The sequence below is a fragment of the Anopheles ziemanni genome, chromosome 3 (assembly GCF_943734765.1).
Source record: "Anopheles ziemanni chromosome 3, idAnoZiCoDA_A2_x.2, whole genome shotgun sequence".
In the NCBI taxonomy this organism is placed as follows: Eukaryota; Metazoa; Arthropoda; class Insecta; order Diptera; family Culicidae; genus Anopheles; species Anopheles ziemanni.
The window spans coordinates 25,640,792-25,659,704 of NC_080706.1; the positions used below are offsets into that span (position 1 = coordinate 25,640,792).

At 50.0% G+C, this 18,913-nt stretch overlaps 2 protein-coding genes across 2 annotated transcripts; one reads left to right on the forward strand and one right to left on the reverse strand.

The window, feature by feature from the left end:
* Positions 1-159: 159 nt before the first annotated feature.
* Positions 160-11,901, forward strand: LOC131284409 (mediator of DNA damage checkpoint protein 1). The gene is made up of 11 exons (XM_058313263.1): positions 160-314; positions 2,215-5,642; positions 5,691-7,301; positions 8,625-8,848; positions 8,941-9,251; positions 9,350-9,938; positions 10,568-10,771; positions 10,848-11,018; positions 11,099-11,438; positions 11,507-11,670; positions 11,790-11,901. Exons 2-11 carry the CDS (start codon positions 3,003-3,005, stop codon positions 11,899-11,901), a joined length of 6,366 nt encoding a protein of 2,121 aa, XP_058169246.1. The 5' UTR covers positions 160-314; positions 2,215-3,002.
* Positions 11,902-15,803: 3,902 nt separating this feature from the next.
* Positions 15,804-18,453, reverse strand: LOC131287984 (uncharacterized). Its single transcript, XM_058317079.1, has 8 exons — positions 18,248-18,453; positions 17,433-18,175; positions 17,231-17,350; positions 16,967-17,142; positions 16,613-16,886; positions 16,249-16,543; positions 16,034-16,155; positions 15,804-15,955 (listed from the first exon to the last, which is right to left on the reverse strand). Exons 1-8 carry the CDS (start codon positions 18,451-18,453, stop codon positions 15,804-15,806), a joined length of 2,088 nt encoding a protein of 695 aa, XP_058173062.1.
* Positions 18,454-18,913: the final 460 nt, after the last annotated feature.

Consider the following 18,913-nt stretch of genomic DNA (forward strand, 5'->3'; position numbering starts at 1 on the left):
CGAGAGAGAGAGAGAGAGTCAAAACACCGTTTCGAGCGGGAGAGCGAAGGCAAAGAAAAAGTGGGTGAAAGAGAGACCATCAAAACCCGACGCTTATCGCGCACTCCGTTTGTAGCGGCAGCGGCAGAACTAGCAACATTAGTACGCGAGAGCAAAGGGTAGAGAGCACACCTCATCCCAGTTCGTTACCGCAACACTGTACACAGCAGAAGAGAACAATCTCCAAACGGACAGGAAGAGCAAGAAGAAGATTCAATGTTGGCTGGCGGAGGCGGTGGCGGCTGGGCTGCTGGGGCGTTGCGACGGTGACCGCTGTTAGTAGTGTTCCGTGTGGGGTACCACTAGAAAATCTTCCAAGACATCATCTTCGCCGCCCCGTTCTCATTGTGCTATTCTTTGCCCCGTAGCGGAGGGGGGCGCGACTCCGCGAAGGCAGATTGTGTATCCCAAGAGTGCTTGCAGCGGCGAGCAAACCAGCGCGGAGAAGAAAAATTACCCTTCGCTCTTCAAACGCCGTGTGTCTGTGCTTCTGCCTGGGTTAGTTTTTCGTACGTGCCGTCCTCGACCACCAGTCGCCATCGGAAGGAAGACGTCGGTGTCGCGGTGACGATCAATCGATTCGCAGTTGATATTTGGCTGGTGTAGGGCGGAGAGGAAGGTGGATTGGATTTGGCCTTGGCTTCGTCGGCGCTAGTTCATGTACGTCACGTTAATATAGGGCACGATGGTGGCTTTTGGTGTACCTAACTTTCTGCCGAGAGGAGTCAAGCGAACGGAGTGACAAGAATAGTTTTTTCGAGCAAAAACGATTGGAATTGATGATATGCTGAGGCGGCAGCTGCTACCGCTGCTTAACCCCGGTTGTGGTACTTGTCGCCATGAGTCGTAGGAGAGTTGCCCCGTCATTGATTATGATATCGTGAGGTGATCGTACGTGCTGTGAGTTTATGTGCAAACTACCAAGTGTGTGCAGAATGGCGCAGGGGGGCGTTGAAATTTGGTCCATTGCGGGAAAACTTTAGCGCAAGCAAGAGGACACCATTAGTGCCCTGGTGAAAGACACATAGAAAGGAGCTTACTAGGTGGACAAGAAAATAGCTATCTTCACGGTGTTGCCATCCCCAACGAGTGTTGTTACGATGTTGTTGTTGAGAAAGGTGGCGACCCCAAGACGGCTACTGCCAATTGTCCAGGTGTAACCATGAAGGAATCGAACGGGACAACAGTGAAAGCGAAAGTTCAAAAGCAGAACACATAACGGGAGCGAAGGCAATAATAAAAAGGAAAATCATAACATACGACGAAAAAAAAACTCAAAGGCTGCTGCGCCTCGTCACAAGAAGATGGGACGAAGAGCGTGCGGGTCGGGACCGCGTTTTGCTTTGCTTTAGCTCTTTTCTTTTTTGCTTCCTTTACTATTGTTACTGCTGTTGCTGCTGTTGCTGCTGCTGCTGCCTCTGCCTCTGCTGCTGCTGCTGCTGCTGCTGCTCAGCGAAACCGTTCTTCGGCGCCGCCACACCAACAACCCTCCTCGCTCTCGCTCTTTCGGGAGCGTATGCGCTCGCGTATGTGTGTTGGTGTTGTGTGTGCGCTTTATCAGCATCAGTGCTCCGTGTGTTACTTCATGCACGGTGATATACTCTTTGCAGCAGCAGCAGCAGCAGAAGCAGCTCCGCGTGAAGCATTCAGCATTCGATCGAAAAGCAAAGGAGCTTTAGCGAATGGTTGTGAAAATCTGGCCGATATGGAACATCCTCGAGCGGTTTGAAATTGGTGCGTGTTGGTCGATCCTTCCGGTCCGATTCCCAAAGTCCCTCCCGGAGAGGGTGGAACTACAATGCCCGGTGCATTGGTTGATCTTCGAGGTTTTAGTAGCTCCCACTAGTAGTAGCTCTAGTTACCAGTGTGTTGGCTTCGAGTGACGCGCGCGTACTTGGTGCTCGAGATTATTTTGTCACTCACATTTTCCTCTGCTCGGGGCGATGCGCCCTTCACGAAACTCGCTTCCTTTTTCCCTTTTCGAGCGTAGGGATCTTCGTTCCATTTTCATTTGCCCGCAGCAGCCATTAGGTCCTAGAGAATCGAGCTCGATTGTGTGCATCGTTTTTTTCCCGCACCAACGCTGGTGGTTCGAGCAGTTTCTTCGCCGTATTATCTCTCACCCCGTGTGCCACATAATAAATGTACACTATTTTATTATTTTTCCACCTTTAGCTTCGCAAGTGCAACTGTGCATATCCCGGTCCCCGGGGGGAGTGAGAAACGGTGACGAGTGTTGTAGGTGTTTGTGTGTATGTGTGGTGTGTGTGTCTGACGACACGAAAGTGCAATTGCAGAACGCGAAAGTGTCGTCTAGTGTAGGGCAGCTGTGTGAACGCGCAAGAAAGGAAGCATTCTCTGCGCCCCGCGGGGTGACGTGCCTAGCAACTCCTAATTCGCTGGCACAAGTGTATTTGGGCGAGTAGTAGTTTTCCTTCCTTGGACGGGAAAAACGGACGACCCGCAACGATGGCACACGCTCTCCGTGTGGGATAGAGTGAAAGAGAAGGGGTGGGAAACGAGGAGAGAAAAGAAACGGAAAAAGGTCATAGTGCTGAATATGCTGCTCCTCTCGCGGACGTGTGTGGTGCATGATGTTGTTGTACGTGGTGTGAAGATCGATCCGCAGTTCGTCGTAGCTTCTATCTCGTGAAAACACGTTGAGTACTACTGAAGTGTACTAAAGTGATTCTATATTTTGTAAGAAAAGTGATTAAGAGGCTGTAATAGGTGAAGATACAGGAAAGAATGAAAAATCAAACAAGTGTGAACTGCGTTGGCGACGACTACTAGACTCTCTGCCCAGTGGATAGTGGTGCGGTTTGTGTGTGCGAGTGTGTGTGTTTGCTGAATCCAACCAGCATGCTTTGGTAATCGCGAGCCTCCCCGTGGGGTACGACGGACGCCGGAGCAGCAGGGGGGGAGGAAAAAAGCAGATAGCGACGAGATACGCCGCGCAAACGATGGATTTCATCGGCAATTTGCTTAATCAAATGTCGTCCGCCTTCAACCAGGAGACGGCCATACCGAAGAAGGAAGAGATTTCGATGGACGAAACGCTCAAGTGGCGCGCACTGAAGAACAATCAGTTCGCTTCGCGGACGCGTGGTGGAGCAGCAGCGGCAGCAGCGGTGGGGACGACCGTGGTGGTACCGAGTGGGGGCACGCGGAGTGGATCGTCGATCGGGCGGAGCAGAAGCACTGGCGGTACGGTTAGCCAGGGGGGAACATCTAACGGGCAACGGAAGCAGCACCCCAAGCGTGCATCATCGGAAAACTCGAACGATTCGATCGGTGGCGACGGATCATTGGTTGATGGTTTGTTGGATGGGCTGGCGGCAGACGGTGAAGAAACGGACGGACCGGAAGAAGACATTGAGATCGAAATAGCGAAGGACATCAGTGGGGAGGAGTTGCAGGAGGCGCTAGCCTTGAGCCAGCTGTTGGAGGCCGACCCGATGGAGGTTGGCACGATGGAGGAGGAGGAACTGGTGGCACCGGAAGTGAAGAAGGACCATAAGGGGGAGCTTAGGGGAGGCCAAACGGTGATCGATAGCAAAGATACGCTAGTCCAGGAAGACGAGAAGAAGGTGGATACGAAGATGTCGGAAACAGGACAAGGGAAGTCCGTATCCGGTAATGAAAAAGCACCATCAACCAACGATGCTGCTGACGAAAAGAAGAAGAAGCAAGAAAATGAAGTCAAAAAAGTTGAAGAGGCTCAGAAGGAACCGAAAGGGAATGATTCCGCCAACGGTGGCAATGATCGCGAAGACGTTGGTGACGATCGCGACAAAAAGTTACCTTCCAATGGAATTTCGATTCCGGCAACATCTTCCAGCAACGATGCTACAAGTGGAGATCGTCTTACCGAGGGTGGAAAGAAAATGGAAACCGATCGTACGCCTTCCACCGAGCCGGGAGATAAGGCAATCGATGCGATCGACGATGTGGAGGACGATGACGATGACGTTCTCATTATAAGTACCGGGGAGATGGTGGACGTGGTGGAGGTGGCAGAGACTTCCAAGGAAGACGAAGATGACGACGAAGTTCTGGAGGTTCTGCAGAAATGCTTAGATGGTGAGGGTTCGGCAGCGGTTGCGGTAGAGCAGGAAGTTAGCAAAAAACAACAGCAGACGTTAGTTGCAGAGTCGGAAGAAAAATATCACCCGAGCCGCCGAGCGGACGTGGGGGAGTCAAATGGCAACAAAACTGCTGCCGAAGTGGAGCAACAGGAAGCTAAGTTTTCACCCACTCTGGAGAACGCTACCGGCCGGGCTGCAAAGGAAGATCAATCACCAAACGATGAAAAGAAGGCGGAGGAAAAACCCCCGCTCTCCCGGAAGGACAAATCACCAAAGCGCGATGGAAACGAGACGAGTGTAAAGGAAGATCACGTCGCAGACGCCGATGTTCCGACGAAGGGAGCATCTCTACTGGTACCGGTGGTGGGTGGTAGAACAACGCGCAGCAAAAAAACGGTCGGCAGCGTGGGGACAACTTCGAGCAGTCCGTCGCCCTCGACTCCGGCTGTAACCGTAACACCTTTGCAGAGGCGATCCCAGCGGTTCCAGGGGAAAGAACCGGACTCGGAGGGAAGAAAATCGACCGACGTCAAACTGAATGGCGATCGTGAGACGGCGATCGCAGCGGTAGTGGTGAAGGAGGAAGAGCCGGACGAGGGGAAAAAGAAGACGGCGATCGCTGGGTCGGTGACGGGAGGACCGGTGAAAGGGTCAACAAAAACACCGGCCGTCGCGCCCACTTCAGTGGAGCGCAGATCCGATCGTAGTCTGCGCAGCAGGCAACAGAGCACGAGCAGTGGGAGTGGAGTTGTCGGTAGTGGCCAGCCAGCGTCAGTCGTGACCCGGCGCTCTTCGGAAACGGCAAAAGCAGTCGTACCCGTGGAGTTGGACTCGAACGAACCGGCCGAAACGATCGCCGATAGAGAAATGCCTCGGCGTGGAAGGAAACGGTTGAGTCACGATCCCCCCGCCCCCACGGTCGATGGTCCCGCTTCGTCTCGCGAGAAAACTGTCCGAGTGCCAACTCCCGCGGCTAAGGAAGAGAACGACCCATCGGCGGTCAGCAGCACCGAGCAGGGTTTTCCATTGGATCCGGGCGAAAACGACTCCGGCGGGGCGCAGGAAGAACAACTGCAGCCGGCGCAGCCGTCAGCATCAGCACCACCAGCACCACCACCTCCACCACCTTCTCAAGCACAACAGGTGGCTCCGGCAGCAGGAGGGGTACAGCAGCGTCGAGGTAGAAAGCGGAGACAGCCAAATGCACCCGAACCGTCGGGCGGATCAACGTCCGGCGGGGCGTCTTCGAGTTCACCGGAAAAACCACCACCGTACAAACGGGCGGCCCGCGTTTCGCGTGACGGTAGCGATGGAATTCTTGCGTCGGCGTTGGCCCGTCGCGATAAGGTCGATTCGCAGGGGCGCCTTTCCCGGCCGATAAAACTGTCGGCCAAAATGCTTGCCAACGAGGAACTGCGACACGGATTCGAGCAGCACAACAACGGCCGTATCATTATCGGCTCGGACACTACTGGTAGTTCCTCGGTGGGAGGACACGCGGACGAACCGGAGGTGGTGGTGGTCGACCGCGAAAAGGTTGATCGTGATCGCGCCGTGCTGCAGGACGATAAGTCCCGCAAAAGGCAATCCGATATGCAGCCGGAAGCTCAGGCGTCTAAGGAACCGGTGAACCTTCCGGCGGCAAATAGTGCGATTAGCAGTAGCAGCGAGGACGTGACGGTCGTCTCGGTGACCTATCCGAGCCCGAAGGCGGGTAGTTCTGGGAAAGGATCGCAGAATTTAGCATCGTTTGGTAAGTCGTTAGGCAGGAAGCCAACGGATTCTTCCACCGAACGACAGCGGGCTACGAAACCGGTGTCCGGTTCGCAACCGAAGAAGATGCCCGGTGCCCCTACCGCTGCCAGTCCCGATGTTCAAACGTTCCTGCAGGGGATTCGAACCTCGCGCATCTGCATCAACCGCTCGCCGGAAGAAAACCGGAAGCTCAACCGGCGCCAGACGAAACGGTTGGCCAAGCAGAAGGAGAAGCATATGTTGGCACTTGGGTTACAACGGAAGGGCGCCGTTCAACCTGCGGTTGTGCGAAATGGAGTCACACGCAGGAGTCCCGCCGAGGAGGACGATGAGATATTGTTGTCCGAGCCGGAACCGGAATCGGAATCGAGTGGCAGCGAGGCGGACTTTGTTCCGAGCCAGAAGATCGGAACGGTAGGTAAACCGAGTGTGACGTTGCGTTTGAGGAAACCCGAAACGCTTCTAGACGAGCCTGGGCCGTCCACCTCCAAACAACGTAGCAAACAGCCACCTTTGGTGACGGTCCCATCGGCCATGGTCAAGGGGCCGGCTGTTGCGAGTGGACGGCAGCAGCAGCAGCAGCAGCAGAAGCAGCAGACTCAGGTGGCGGCTCCCCGGCAGCAGGGAACGAGTAAGCAACAGCAGGCCACCACCAGCAAGATGCCCGCGAACGCGCCAAACTCTCGACGATCGGTCGTTTTGCCGGCAGCGATGACAACTGCCACCACTCAGGCACGATCTTCCTCATCCACCGCTCAGAATGCCGCCGCCGCCTTACGGAAGGACAAGGAAACGGAACAACTGCAACGATCGCTGGAGCGGTTCGGTTGCGAGCTGACGCTCATTCCAACCAGCACACCCAGTGCTGCCAGTGACGGCCGATCGTCGGCCCCTTCCACCTCGCAAACTAATCGGAAGCGGACGAAGGAACAAACCACGCAACAACGTACCCCCCCGGTTCGATCCAACCAACTTGCCCAAGTGTCTTCCTCCTCCTCCTCGTCAGCGGCGACGGCGACTGCAGCACACGGGACGACCTCTCCCAGCTTGCAGATCGTTCTCGAAAAGCGTCCTCAATCGTCCGCGGGGAGCAGCAGTAAGCATCATAATCGGACAGCAACAACACCAAGCAGTTCGATCGGATCGCCACCTTCGGCCGCCGCTGCTACCAGGCAACTGCTCTGTCTCTGCCGGCAGATGTCCGACATCTTTGTGGCGAGCTCGGTCGGTACGGGCTACTGCACGGCGGTGGACGATATCGATGGACAGCTGATCGGGTGCTGCAATGAGCTGTCCGACGAGCTGGTCCACATGCTGCGGCCAAGCCCGACCGTCAGCTTCCAGCTTCTGTGCAACCTGCACCGGAAGCGCCTGGAAGATCACAGCTGCTGTGCGATCTGCGGAGTTTACTGCACTCAGGTAATGGCCATTTTTGAGGACAATGTTTCGAAACAGCCGTTTGAAAAATTCTTGGAACATAACAAATATTTTGAGCGAAATTTTATGTTGCCTATGAAATTAACATTGCATACCGTGGGACGCAAACAACCATAAGTTGTAAAGGTTAATTTTCGCGCCAAAGAATAATCCTGACAATTTTATCAAAATAGTGATAAATGATGATCATGATTTATTAGAGTACACATACGGTACTTTTTAATGCGGTGCAAAATTCAGTTAAAATGGCCATCATAAGCCTCGTTTTGGACGTGATGGATGTCTACATTTGCTGATGCAACGTTCGTTTGGTATTATTTTGATAAAAACAGGAAAGATGGTTAACGAAAAAATGGTTAGATATCTGACTGAAGTTTTCTTCGTGCATATTTTTAGAAAAGTAATATCAAAGTTTAAAAAAAGTGCCTTTTTTTCAATTAGTAATCCTGATAAAACTTTAGTTTAGCTATGGATCGCATTAGTTTGGAGTTAGAGACTTGTGAGAGAATATTTTAAGCTACTTTTGCTGTTATATTTGTGTGGAAAGAATTAAACATAAGTTGCAAGATCGTGGAAACTCTAATGGTGGAGTTAGATTGTTTTACTTGCAAAGAACGAACAACTGATTTAGGACTTTGTATTACATTAGAGTAATGCGAGTTGAATGGAAATGGTCACCCGGTGCTTGCCATCGTTCCATTGGTGTTAGTATATCAATCATGTTTCTATCTCCCTATGGTCAGATCAAACCATCGGGCGTTTAATTTTAGAATTGTTTCCGCGGTACCGCCTTCCAAGTCCACAATTGTGATGCTGCCGTAGTAGCTTTCCACGGGGGAAAGAAAATGGTACATAAATGTTACCATTTTGCACAGCACAACTGCATTCCGTGCTGGATGCTGGCTGGACGGTTGTATTTATGGTACATGTGGTATTGTGGGTTTGCTTAGGCGGAGGCAGTGGGTGCGGTCTTGTGGTTAGTTTGATTGTGCGGAATGTGCTCTAAACGCTGCTCGCTCTAGAAGGAACACTCGGAAAGCATTACGCTTGCCTTTATTGGTCAGGTTTTGTGTTTGTTTTGAACATATCGGGTTATCGTAGCATTGGGATTTCCACAACTTGACAAACGATTGAGTAAGAAAATGTAGGAATATTTTTAATGTACTAAGAGATGTTTTATGTTTCAGCCTATTCAGTTTGCCAGGAATATTTTTCAAAATTTCTGTTGATTTACAAATAATTAAACAAATTATTCTAACAAGAAGATAACGCTCATTCTAAATATATTCTCCAAAAACTACGCAGGGTAACTTTGCAATGTGTAAAAACGCACACATCTTCCATCCGGACTGCGCCGTCAAGTACATCCTCAACGCACCGTTCGATCCGACGCGTCCGACTGATCGCACCGCCCCGACGCTGGTCCTCCAGTGCCCGCACTGTGCCCAAGAGTGTCCAAACGGTGAAATTCAGGTGACGGTCCAGCTCACCACTCCGCCGGTGCTGCTTCCATCGCGAAAGAACATTGTGTAAGAGACGAACAAACACGATTGGCACCGATCGGTTTTCTCGATCGTATAGATGATATTTAATTATACTCTGTCATTTTTATCCATTTTAGAAAACCCGCCAAGATGGCTATCGGGAAAAGCAAAGCCACTACGAATGGTGGATCGACCGCGAAAGACGCATTCCGTGCCAACGTGGATTCGTTCGTGCCGAGCAGGGTGAGAAATATGCTGACAACCGGTGGAAAAGGTACGGTGGGTGCTACCAACGGGCACGATCCGAGAAAAGCGAACCAGGGCGGCGCTGGAGGAGGTAACGCCGCAGCCGGTGGAAGCGGCACTGCTTCGAAGAACCACTATTCGACCAAGAGCATCTTTGAAGCGATTCACAGCGACAATGTAGATCGGATCACGGAGATTATCAGTAAGTGATCGTATTAACCCATGCAACGAATTATCTGACATGGGACAGGTCTAATTAAATCTCTCTCTTTCGTCCTTCGTTCTTCTAACTCACCATAGTATCCGGATTCGACATCGAGACACGGTTTCGCGATTTTCACGACGGTACCTGCCTGCATCTGGTGTCCAACTTTGGCTCGATCGGAATGGCTTACCTCATCATCTGCCGGGCACAATCGGTCGACTTCCTAAACATCCTCGATCGGGAACTGCGCACGGCACTGATGTGCGCCGTACTCGGTGCAAAGCTCGACATCATCAAGTTGCTGCTAGAGTGTGGCGCCGACGTAACGGTGAAGGGTCCGGACGGCATGACCGTGCTGCATCTCGCGGCCAAGCTGGGCCAACACGAGGCCGTGCGCATGATACTGGAATGGGGTCGGAAACGACTGACGGCGCGCGATCTGCTGGCCTTCGTGAACGGGGTCGATAATGGGTCGTACACGGCGCTGGTTTGGGCTGCCGAAAACCGCTACAAGGAGACAATCCAGCTACTGCTTGCGTCTGGTGCGGACGTTAACATCTGCGACAAGGAGAACAACACTGCGTTGCATTGGGCAGCGATGGCGGGCTGCAGCGACTCGATGCATCTGCTGCTGAAAAAGGGATGCGATCCGAATGTGCAGAACATCAACGGAGATACACCGCTGTAAGTTGTTGTAATCTTACCTCGACGCAATCTAAAGAAGCGAGTTATAGTGTTGTGGCTGATCGGTTTGCATAGAAGTGATTCAATCTAGTTGCCTGTACTGTATAAAACGCGTAGCACGATGATGATCTGACTGAAAACTGAATCCATATATGTTATCTATGGCAACTAGATTTCATCGCTTTTATGCTAAGCAATACATGCTTAAATTCCCGAGAAGTCTATCATGAGGTATGGAAGTTAACATGAACCGAACCATGGCACGATCTCAACATTTCTTAACGATTTTTAAGAGAATTTGGTTGGTTTTCTATATTTTCTCTATCAACAGTCTATAGGCAAATGAAAAATTTGGATTTTGAAGTTTCGTCGCTTGTGTTAAATGCATTCTTTCGCGAAAATATTGCGTTGACCATCGACAAATCTTTAGCGAAGTTTTTTGTACATCAGCACTTGTGGTACCAATTGTGTAGAATGGTTTTCCAGACGAAGGAGAATTATATTGTTAGCGTTTAACGATCGATCAAATGCGCTACTAAGCTATGTCCTTGAAAAGTGTTCTTCTTTATAAATTAATTTGCAATTTATTTTGCATTTATTAATCTGTTCCTGTTTGTCGCACAATTTAGACACCTTGCCTGCCGTCATGGATTTGGCGAAATCTGCATCATGCTTCTAACCATGGGTGCCTCACTTAACGCGCGCAATACGTCTGACGAGCTGCCACAGGATATGCTTCAGAATCCGAACAGTGAGTGTGCCAGCATCATCGCTGCCAACGTGAAAATGTTCAGCCTTGGAAAGAACACGAAGGAGACGCGCATTTTATGCAGGTAAGCTGCTGGAACCGTTGCGTTGAAGTATGAAGAAAATGTTGCTTATGAGCGTGTTCGTGTGTTTCCATTTCAGCGACATTTCCAACGGCAGGGAATACTATCCGGTGCAGGTGGTGCATACTGCTGGCCGTAACGATCGCCAGCAGACCGTTCCGACGTTCAAGTACATACAGAAATCGGTACAGCTTGAGTGTCGCATCGACACTAACCTGTCCGATATGATCGTGTGCACGTGCAAGGATAGGTGAGTTTAGTGGCTCGTGTATGTCCACGTCGTGTTCAATCGATAATGTTCTTTCTTTCTTCTATTCTGCTTACCTTCAGCTGCGCATCGACCGACTCCAGTTGCCTTTGCTCGGAACGTACCTGGTATACGGAGGAAGGACGGTTGGTGAACGATTTTGATTTCCTCGAACCGCCAACGATCGTGGAGTGTGGTGACTTGTGCGACTGCAATCAGCAGCTCTGCCGGAATCGTGTCGTACAGCGTGGTCTTCGGGTGCCGCTGCAGCTTTTCTACAGCCCCGGTAAGGCGTGGGGCGTCCGGACGCTCGTTCCCATTCCAAAGGGTACGTTTTTGGTCGAATACGTCGGCGAGCTGCTGACCGACGACGTAGCAAACCAGCGACCGGATGATACGTACTTTTTCGATCTCAACAGTGGAGTAAGTGTAGATCCGTTTACCCTAAACGGAATTGAACGGGTGTGTGATTAACGATATTCTCTTCTCAGTTCTGCATCGATGCTAATGCTTACGGTAACGTTAGCCGGTTCTTCAATCATTCCTGCGACCCGAATGTGTCACCCGTGTCCGTTTTCTACGAGCATCAAGACAAGCGCTTCCCGAAGGTGGCAATGTTTGCCTGCCGGGACATTAAGGCCCAGGAAGAGATCTGGTAAGGGCAGCACTCTCGGAAGGAGTATTGAAGTCCAAAAAAAAAAAAAATGGGAACTTTTCTAACCATCCTCCATGTTACTTTCCTTTCCTGTTTCATGTCCGTGGTTGTTTGGGCAGCTTCAACTATGGAGAAAAGTTCTGGGTGGTAAAGAACCGCACGATGTCCTGTCTCTGCAAAAGCAGCGAGTGTCGCTACCGTACCGTACAGCAGCAAGGAGTGTTGGTTTGAACAATCAATCCTGCACAATGGGACGCTTCTGGAACAAAATGGTGAATGGTGCTTCTGGGGAGCAAAATTACCACGGGGACTAGATGGTAGGCAACACACTATTTATTATAACTTTTTTTCGAACCGATTATAAATGTTAATTGCAGTGATGAGAAGAGTGCAGGATGAGACAGAAAAACCGATATGGAAGCTAGTATTTATGTAAGAGAAAGCTATGGGCAGGAGGTTGGGGGAGAGAGAGAAAGAGAGTAGATAAGCAAATACGCACATATGTACAAACGATAGTACACAAAATGGCTTTAGGATGCCCCCTTCCTCCCAAAGGGAAGCTAACGGATTTTCGATCGGAGTTTGGCTAGAAAAGTGTGAAAAGATGTACCAAAAATTAGCGGAAAAAAGAGAAGAACAAAGAATGGTACAAAGTGAACGATATTTATGACGACGCTAAGCCATATCATACGATATATTCGGGCGACGGCACGTTACCGAGTACCGAGTATTTCGATAGCGTCTTGCGCAAAGTGAAGTAGTGTAGGGGTAGGGAGCAGTAGGTAAGTTTTCCCGATATAACGATTATGTTTAATATCTAAATATATTAACATATAGTTGTAGGTTGTGTAAAGCAGTCGAAGCAACGTCCGTGGGGCGCTTGCATCTAGTATCAACACAAGGATATGGATTAAAAAAGAATAAGAAGAGCTGGAAAAATCATCGATGATGCGGGTTTGGGAGTCCTTGGCGAATGCGCTCGATGTGAATCCTCCTGGTGTATGTCACGACTCTCTCACTCGGAGCATAGTCAGAGTATATTTAAATTTAATTCGAACTCATTTTTTTAAAATGTGTGATTTTGTGTGCGCGAATTTATTATACCAGAGAATTCTTAGTTGGGTAGAAAGAGAATTGGGGGAGACTATGGACAAGTCGAGTATTTTGATGCACTGTTTACCTACTGTGTATGCCATAATTAGTTGCCAGTCGATCTAGGGTTTATGTTCATATACTTTTTATCAGCCTTCAAACCCCCACCCATTTCACGGGCCCGGTCTACTTTTTTTTCCTGTATCATCACTGTACAATAGTCGTTTCACCGGAATAACCTGTCCCAAAGACAGGTATTAGTTGTACTAAGAAATTGTTGATCCACTCCATCGTACGCGTATCATCACCATTCTTTATCTTCCACGATTGTAAGCAAACTGATCTTAGCGTTTTATTTGCATCCGGCCATGAACGTGTGAGCAGACAAACAAAAAGAAAGCAATATTTTAAATTTAAATTTACTTTTATCTTCATATTTTTATATTTCTGTGTGTGCGTGTATGTGTGTTTAAGGGCAATCCTACCAAAGTCGGTGAACGAGTGCGCTTTATGTTTAATGTTTTCCACTTTCGTTCGCTTCTAGGTTTTAGTCTCTTGGGGGTAGAGTGGTAGTATGTTACCCCCGTCTTTAATAGCATTTTGGAACCACCGGTTTTTGTTTTAGTTCCTTTTGGCCCAAACAGTTTCATTAGCTACTATCTGCATCTCTTGCCGCTTGTCTCAACCTGAGTGATGCCATATATAGTTGCCATAAGTAAACACCCATATATACAAATAAAATTACCTTAACCAGCTATATTCAATTTATAGATGAAACAGAAAACGGAGGTAGGAAGATAATTTGAAGCAGTTAAGTTAAGATAAAGAAAGGGCAAAGATAGTTGTGCATGCAATGGTAGATTCGGTAGCGACAGAGGGAATCTAAAAATAGAATGAATATATGGAATGAATAATATTCGCCTTCGCTACATCCTTGTTTGAATAGGTCCGAAAAATGAAAGCATAAATCTGGTATACAGTGCACGAAATTCCTATGAAAGCACTACTATTTCTTTTTTTCTAAACTGTTGATGAAAGAGTATTGCAGTTCTCAAAAAAATCGAAAAAATCTCAAATCCGACGTACAGTTATCAAATTTCGTTGGTATAAAAACATAAAGGGTAATGCGACGGTCTGTAGTGCCCCCAAGTATCTTACCGTTTGGTTCCGGAATGACTTGATCCGCCTCTGGCTACATCGTCATGTCACGGCTCCCCTCTCCCCTGCCCGTGGCCCGATATGAAACTAAAGAAAGCTGCTGTATAAACTTGGACACGCGGAATTTCTGAAGAGTTTGTCGCACGATAAAAACCGGGTCAAAGATTACTCGGAAGCAAGAAATGCTGAACATATTTCGGATGCCTTCCGAAGTCGAACAGAAAATGGGGTCATTTTCTTTTAATTTACTTTTATTATTCCATTCATGTTCTGCGCTTGAGTGGATTGTCGATCGATAAAATTATTTACACATAAAATAAGCATTCATCGACGAAAAACGAATTGCGTGTCGGTCTTTTTTCTTCGTTTGCAAATAATGGAAAGGAGGATGCCTTACGTAGACGGAAGTAAAACCTAAGTGGGATTTTGCATTTAAATATGTATAATAAAAAAAAGGGAAAGACGTGTCGCTGCGCTTATCAGCCGTTGCTTTTGTCTAGAGTGTGGGTTTTTTTTTTAAATCTTGCTCACTACTTAAAACTAATCGTGTGTTTCTTGTCTATCCTTTTTAGCAGGTTCGCTAACCGGTACGGAAGAAAATGGTGCTACAAATTCACTTCATTCAGTTCGTGTTTCTGGTGTCCTTGCTCTGTGGGGGTTGGGGTTCTTTTATCTGTGCTTTTGGGAATCACTTGATGTGTTTGTGTGTTTACTATGTGAAGATGGGCGTTTGGTGGTGATAAAAAATCTTCTAGTTGGAAATTAGTGATAATATGGATTATAATTATAAAATAAATTACTCTGCATTCAGCTACCTCGTTTGCCTTATCCCATTTCTCCGCTCCCTTTCCTCTCTCTCTCTCTACCACCACTAACCCTTTTCTTGCCGCTATTCCGATACCTTCTTCCCGCTTCTTCCCTGCCAGCCCGCGCCACCCTACTAAATCGCATGCGATTCGCTCGCGAAAATAAATAAGTTAAGTGTGGTTTCCCTTTCTTGTGTGTTACCTCTCTTTTCTTTTTTGTTCAATAAATAAATGTTTTTTTTCCAATCTCTATTTAAAGTTAGCGATTCGTCCCGATCTATACGGTGCCTGGCGCGAGCATGTTCGCGCATTCGGATTCACCGAAGCTTCCGCACCGGAAACGGAGAAGATCGTGCACACACAACCTTTACCGTCGGGCGTCCCTTCGGGGCAGACCGTACAGTGGCCGCTGAATCGCACCAAAACAATCGGTCAAATCGGAAACTCAATAGAAAGTGAAAATGTGTGATCTCCGCTCGTTTCATCCATTCCCTAGCACGAACTATCCTAGCGTATGCTTTGTGTTTGTGTATGTGTGTGTGTGTGTGTGGGAGGAGGTCATATGTAGTTTTTCCTGCCTTGCACCCTAATGCACCCTAATGTAAGTATGATCTCAAATGTTGTATGGGATAGTGATGATTGGTGTGAGCTGCTAGCTATGCCTTCTGCCTTATCCGGTTAAGTCCTGGAAAGTACTGGACCATATGAGAATATTCTCTGGGATTCTTTATGTTTCATTTGCCTATCAACACCCCTTCCACTTCGAAGGGGTTTGGGGTGGGATAATGTGCAGCAAAAAAGGGGGTTGGTTTTTGTTTTGTTTTTTTGGGGAATGTGTTTCCGAATTAATAAAACAAAATGGAAATACATAATAAGTAGGTAGTGGTCAGTAGTAAAACCAAAAAAACACCAGTCTTCCTCTTCAGCGAGGAAGGAGGTTGGTGTTTGTTGCACCCGGAACATGGTCGCTCCCGGAACGAATGTGCAACCGACATTGCCCCGTTTGTTCAGTCAGGCTTTTACAGTAAGTACTTCCTGCCACCGTTGCAGCGGGGGATACCGTCGGGGGCGAGTCATCTATGCCATGACCTTGTGCGGTTGCATCCACTTCTTCATGTAGTAGCAGAACAGGGTGGAGAGGTAGACCAGCACCATGAGGGCGCAGGTGACGGCGAGCGCCAGGACGGAGGTCTTCGTTGGGCATGGTTCGATGATGGTGACGGTTTTGTCTACGGGTTGAAGAGAAAAAAGGAGCAACATGAAGAGGGGGATTTCTCACCATGAGAACGGCAGCTGATCGATCTTACCCCGGCCGAAATCGGTGCTGGCTTCACTGCGCAGGAAGTCACGGTTCTTCTCATCGCCAAAGTCCAACACCAGAATCTCCTGGGAGATGTTCATGTCCTCTTCCTCCTCCACGGTGTCATTGCTGTCGGAGAAGAATCCAAAGGTGTTAAATCAATTGGCATCGGCGAATCCCGTGCGGAGTATGTTTTTTCGGAATGGTTCCCCCCCAACCTACCTGGCCGTAACGGAACGACGCTTCCTGCCCCAGGATTCAACCGAGTCACGTCCCCACTCGCAGACGGCCGGCTCACACGGGCCGAGACAGTACTTCACGTTGCACTGGAAGATCACACCGTAGCTCTCGGTGAAGCGGAACGCCTCGTAGATCGACTGCAGCGCATTGCCGTCCTGGGTGAAGGCAGGGAAGATGGTCGGATCGACCGGGCACCCATCGTCGTCGATGATCTGGAACGTGCTCTTCGAGTCCTTCGCCATGGCGACGCACGATCGGGCAAAGATACCGTAAGGCGCTAAAAAGGATAAGATGGGCGAAAGGAGTTAGCATTGATCGACATCCGGGCCTTGGTCGCGAAACTTACTGTCCTCCGGAATCTCGATGCGGAACGTCAGACGATCTCCGATGCGCACGGTCTCCACCTCGCGGGCACGTGCATCGAGGATGCGGATCCTTGGCGGCGGTGCTTCCGGCGACGAGTTGATGTGGATCATCTCCGGGTCACGGATCGGCAGCATGCCGAACGAGATGTTCTTCGAGCTCATGTCGTACGTGCACTTCACCTTGTAGATCTTGTCCGCCTTCGTCATCACGACCGAGTGATGCTGCAGGACGACGGTGTTGCTGTAGATGCCGGTCTGCAAGGAGGACAAAGAAGGTGTCAGAAAACAAACACACTCACAGTGGATTTTCACGTAATGGATGGCTGAACACATACCGCACTCTGCGTGTTACAGTCCTGTCCACCCATGGTCAGGTCCAGCCGGAAGGTGTCGGAGTTGATCACATCGATGTTGCACGTCTCCGAGCGTCCGAGGGCGTAGATGCGGCCATTGAATGGTTTGTTAGTGCGCACCTGCACAGCAATTCGGGTGTCCTTGCAGTGAACCGAGACTGTAAATGGAACAAAACCGGAAGTATAGTCGAATGGCCCTTAGGTACGTCGATCACCACCTTTTTTGTGGGGTTAGTGCTTTCTTACCATCGTAGCAGGTTCCCGTTTTGTCACAGTTGGCGTCGTTGCGGGTCAGATTGTTGACGGCCGGATCCTCAACCGTATCGAATACCACCGGGAGCGTGTTTTCGGCCTGGTTAGATTGTTCTGGGAGAAAAAAAGGAGGGATGGTGTTACGTCATAGGGCAAAGAGTGTGGCTTTAGCGGATCTCCCTGGACGGATACGTACTCTCGCAGATGTTCTCGAAGTAGTCTCCGCTCGGCTCGCCGACATCGATCAGTGGTCGCTCGCCGTTCAGGTAGGTCGAGGGTCCATCCGGCAGCGACTTGTGGTCGAGATGGTACAGCCGGCAGTTGTACTGCGAGCCGGTCGGCTGGCCCAGATACAGGAACGAGCGGCACAGGAACTCGCTCTCGATCTCGCACGCCAGCTTGCACGCCGTATCGGACGTCACCTGGAGCTCCTTGTCGGTGTAGTAGTGCAGGCCGACGTACTGCGACACCTTATCGTCCGAGACACCGATGCGGGGCAGCTGGAACTGGCGGGCGAACTTACACGCCTGGCTCGGCTTGAGGCAAAGGTTCTCGAAGTAGTCCACACCCTGCGCGTCGACGAGCTGCACGAACTGTCCAACGGACCGCCGGTCGGAGTCGCTGAGGACGCACTTCATGTTGTTGTAGTCGTACTCTACCGAGCGGCAGATGAACCGCTTCTCGTTCAGGCACGCGGACAGGCAGGCCTCCTTCGTGCTGGTGTAGATGAGCGCATTGTCCAGCCCGCGGATGATCTTGTTCGGTACCCGCTCGAAGTTCCACGGACGCTGGCAGGCGTTCTCGGAGCGCAGCTGCAGCTTCACCATGTAGTACATGCTGGACGAACGCTGGGGCGTGCTGGCCGGGTTGTTGGCCGCCGTCACGTTCTGCAGCTGGCAGAGCGTTTCCTGCGCCGGCGTCAGCGGGTTAACGACGAAGCTAAGGACACGCAACACAAGACACATTACCCTCTCCGCGCTCGACTGGGATCGTCACGAAAGCGTTGCTTACCTGAACGCAGCCGCCTGACAGTCCGGTTCCTCGCGGCACCAGCCTTGGCACTCGTACAGCGAGAGGTTCTTGACGCTGTAGTACGTCGTGCCCTGGAAGTCAAAGTCGGTCAGCTTCTCGAAGGCAACGCGGGCCTCGGCTAGATGGGATGCCATCGCCACTAGGCAGACGGTTAGCGCCAACAGGTTCGTGGTACGCCACTTCATCGTGTGCGATATGTGTTTTCTGCTCGGTAATCCCGGTGCGATCAATCTGTGGCAAGGAAAAGATGGATAGATGTTAGCATGGCTGAAAAACCATTAACGATGAATAGTGCCTTTCGTTCCGCAGCCGAATAGACTTTCCGGGAGCGTTCTACTTTAACAACCCATCCGTTCTATCCGATGCAGTTTATAATCAGCTTTCAAACGGGCAGTACCGTAACCACATTTAGACGTAGTGTTTAATCGCGTCCCGACGATCAGAGGTTTGCATCATCCCTGAACACTCTGGATCGTTGCTCACCACCTCAACAAGCACACACACACACAGACCTCATCCACTCCATTTGTGGGCTTTTAACGAGCCCAGTACGTCAAGTCTTCGGCCGGCCAAGAGGAGGGTGCCTTATGGAGCACGCCCGGTAATGAAAGGTCCCAATTTTTAAATTACACCCTACGGCATCGT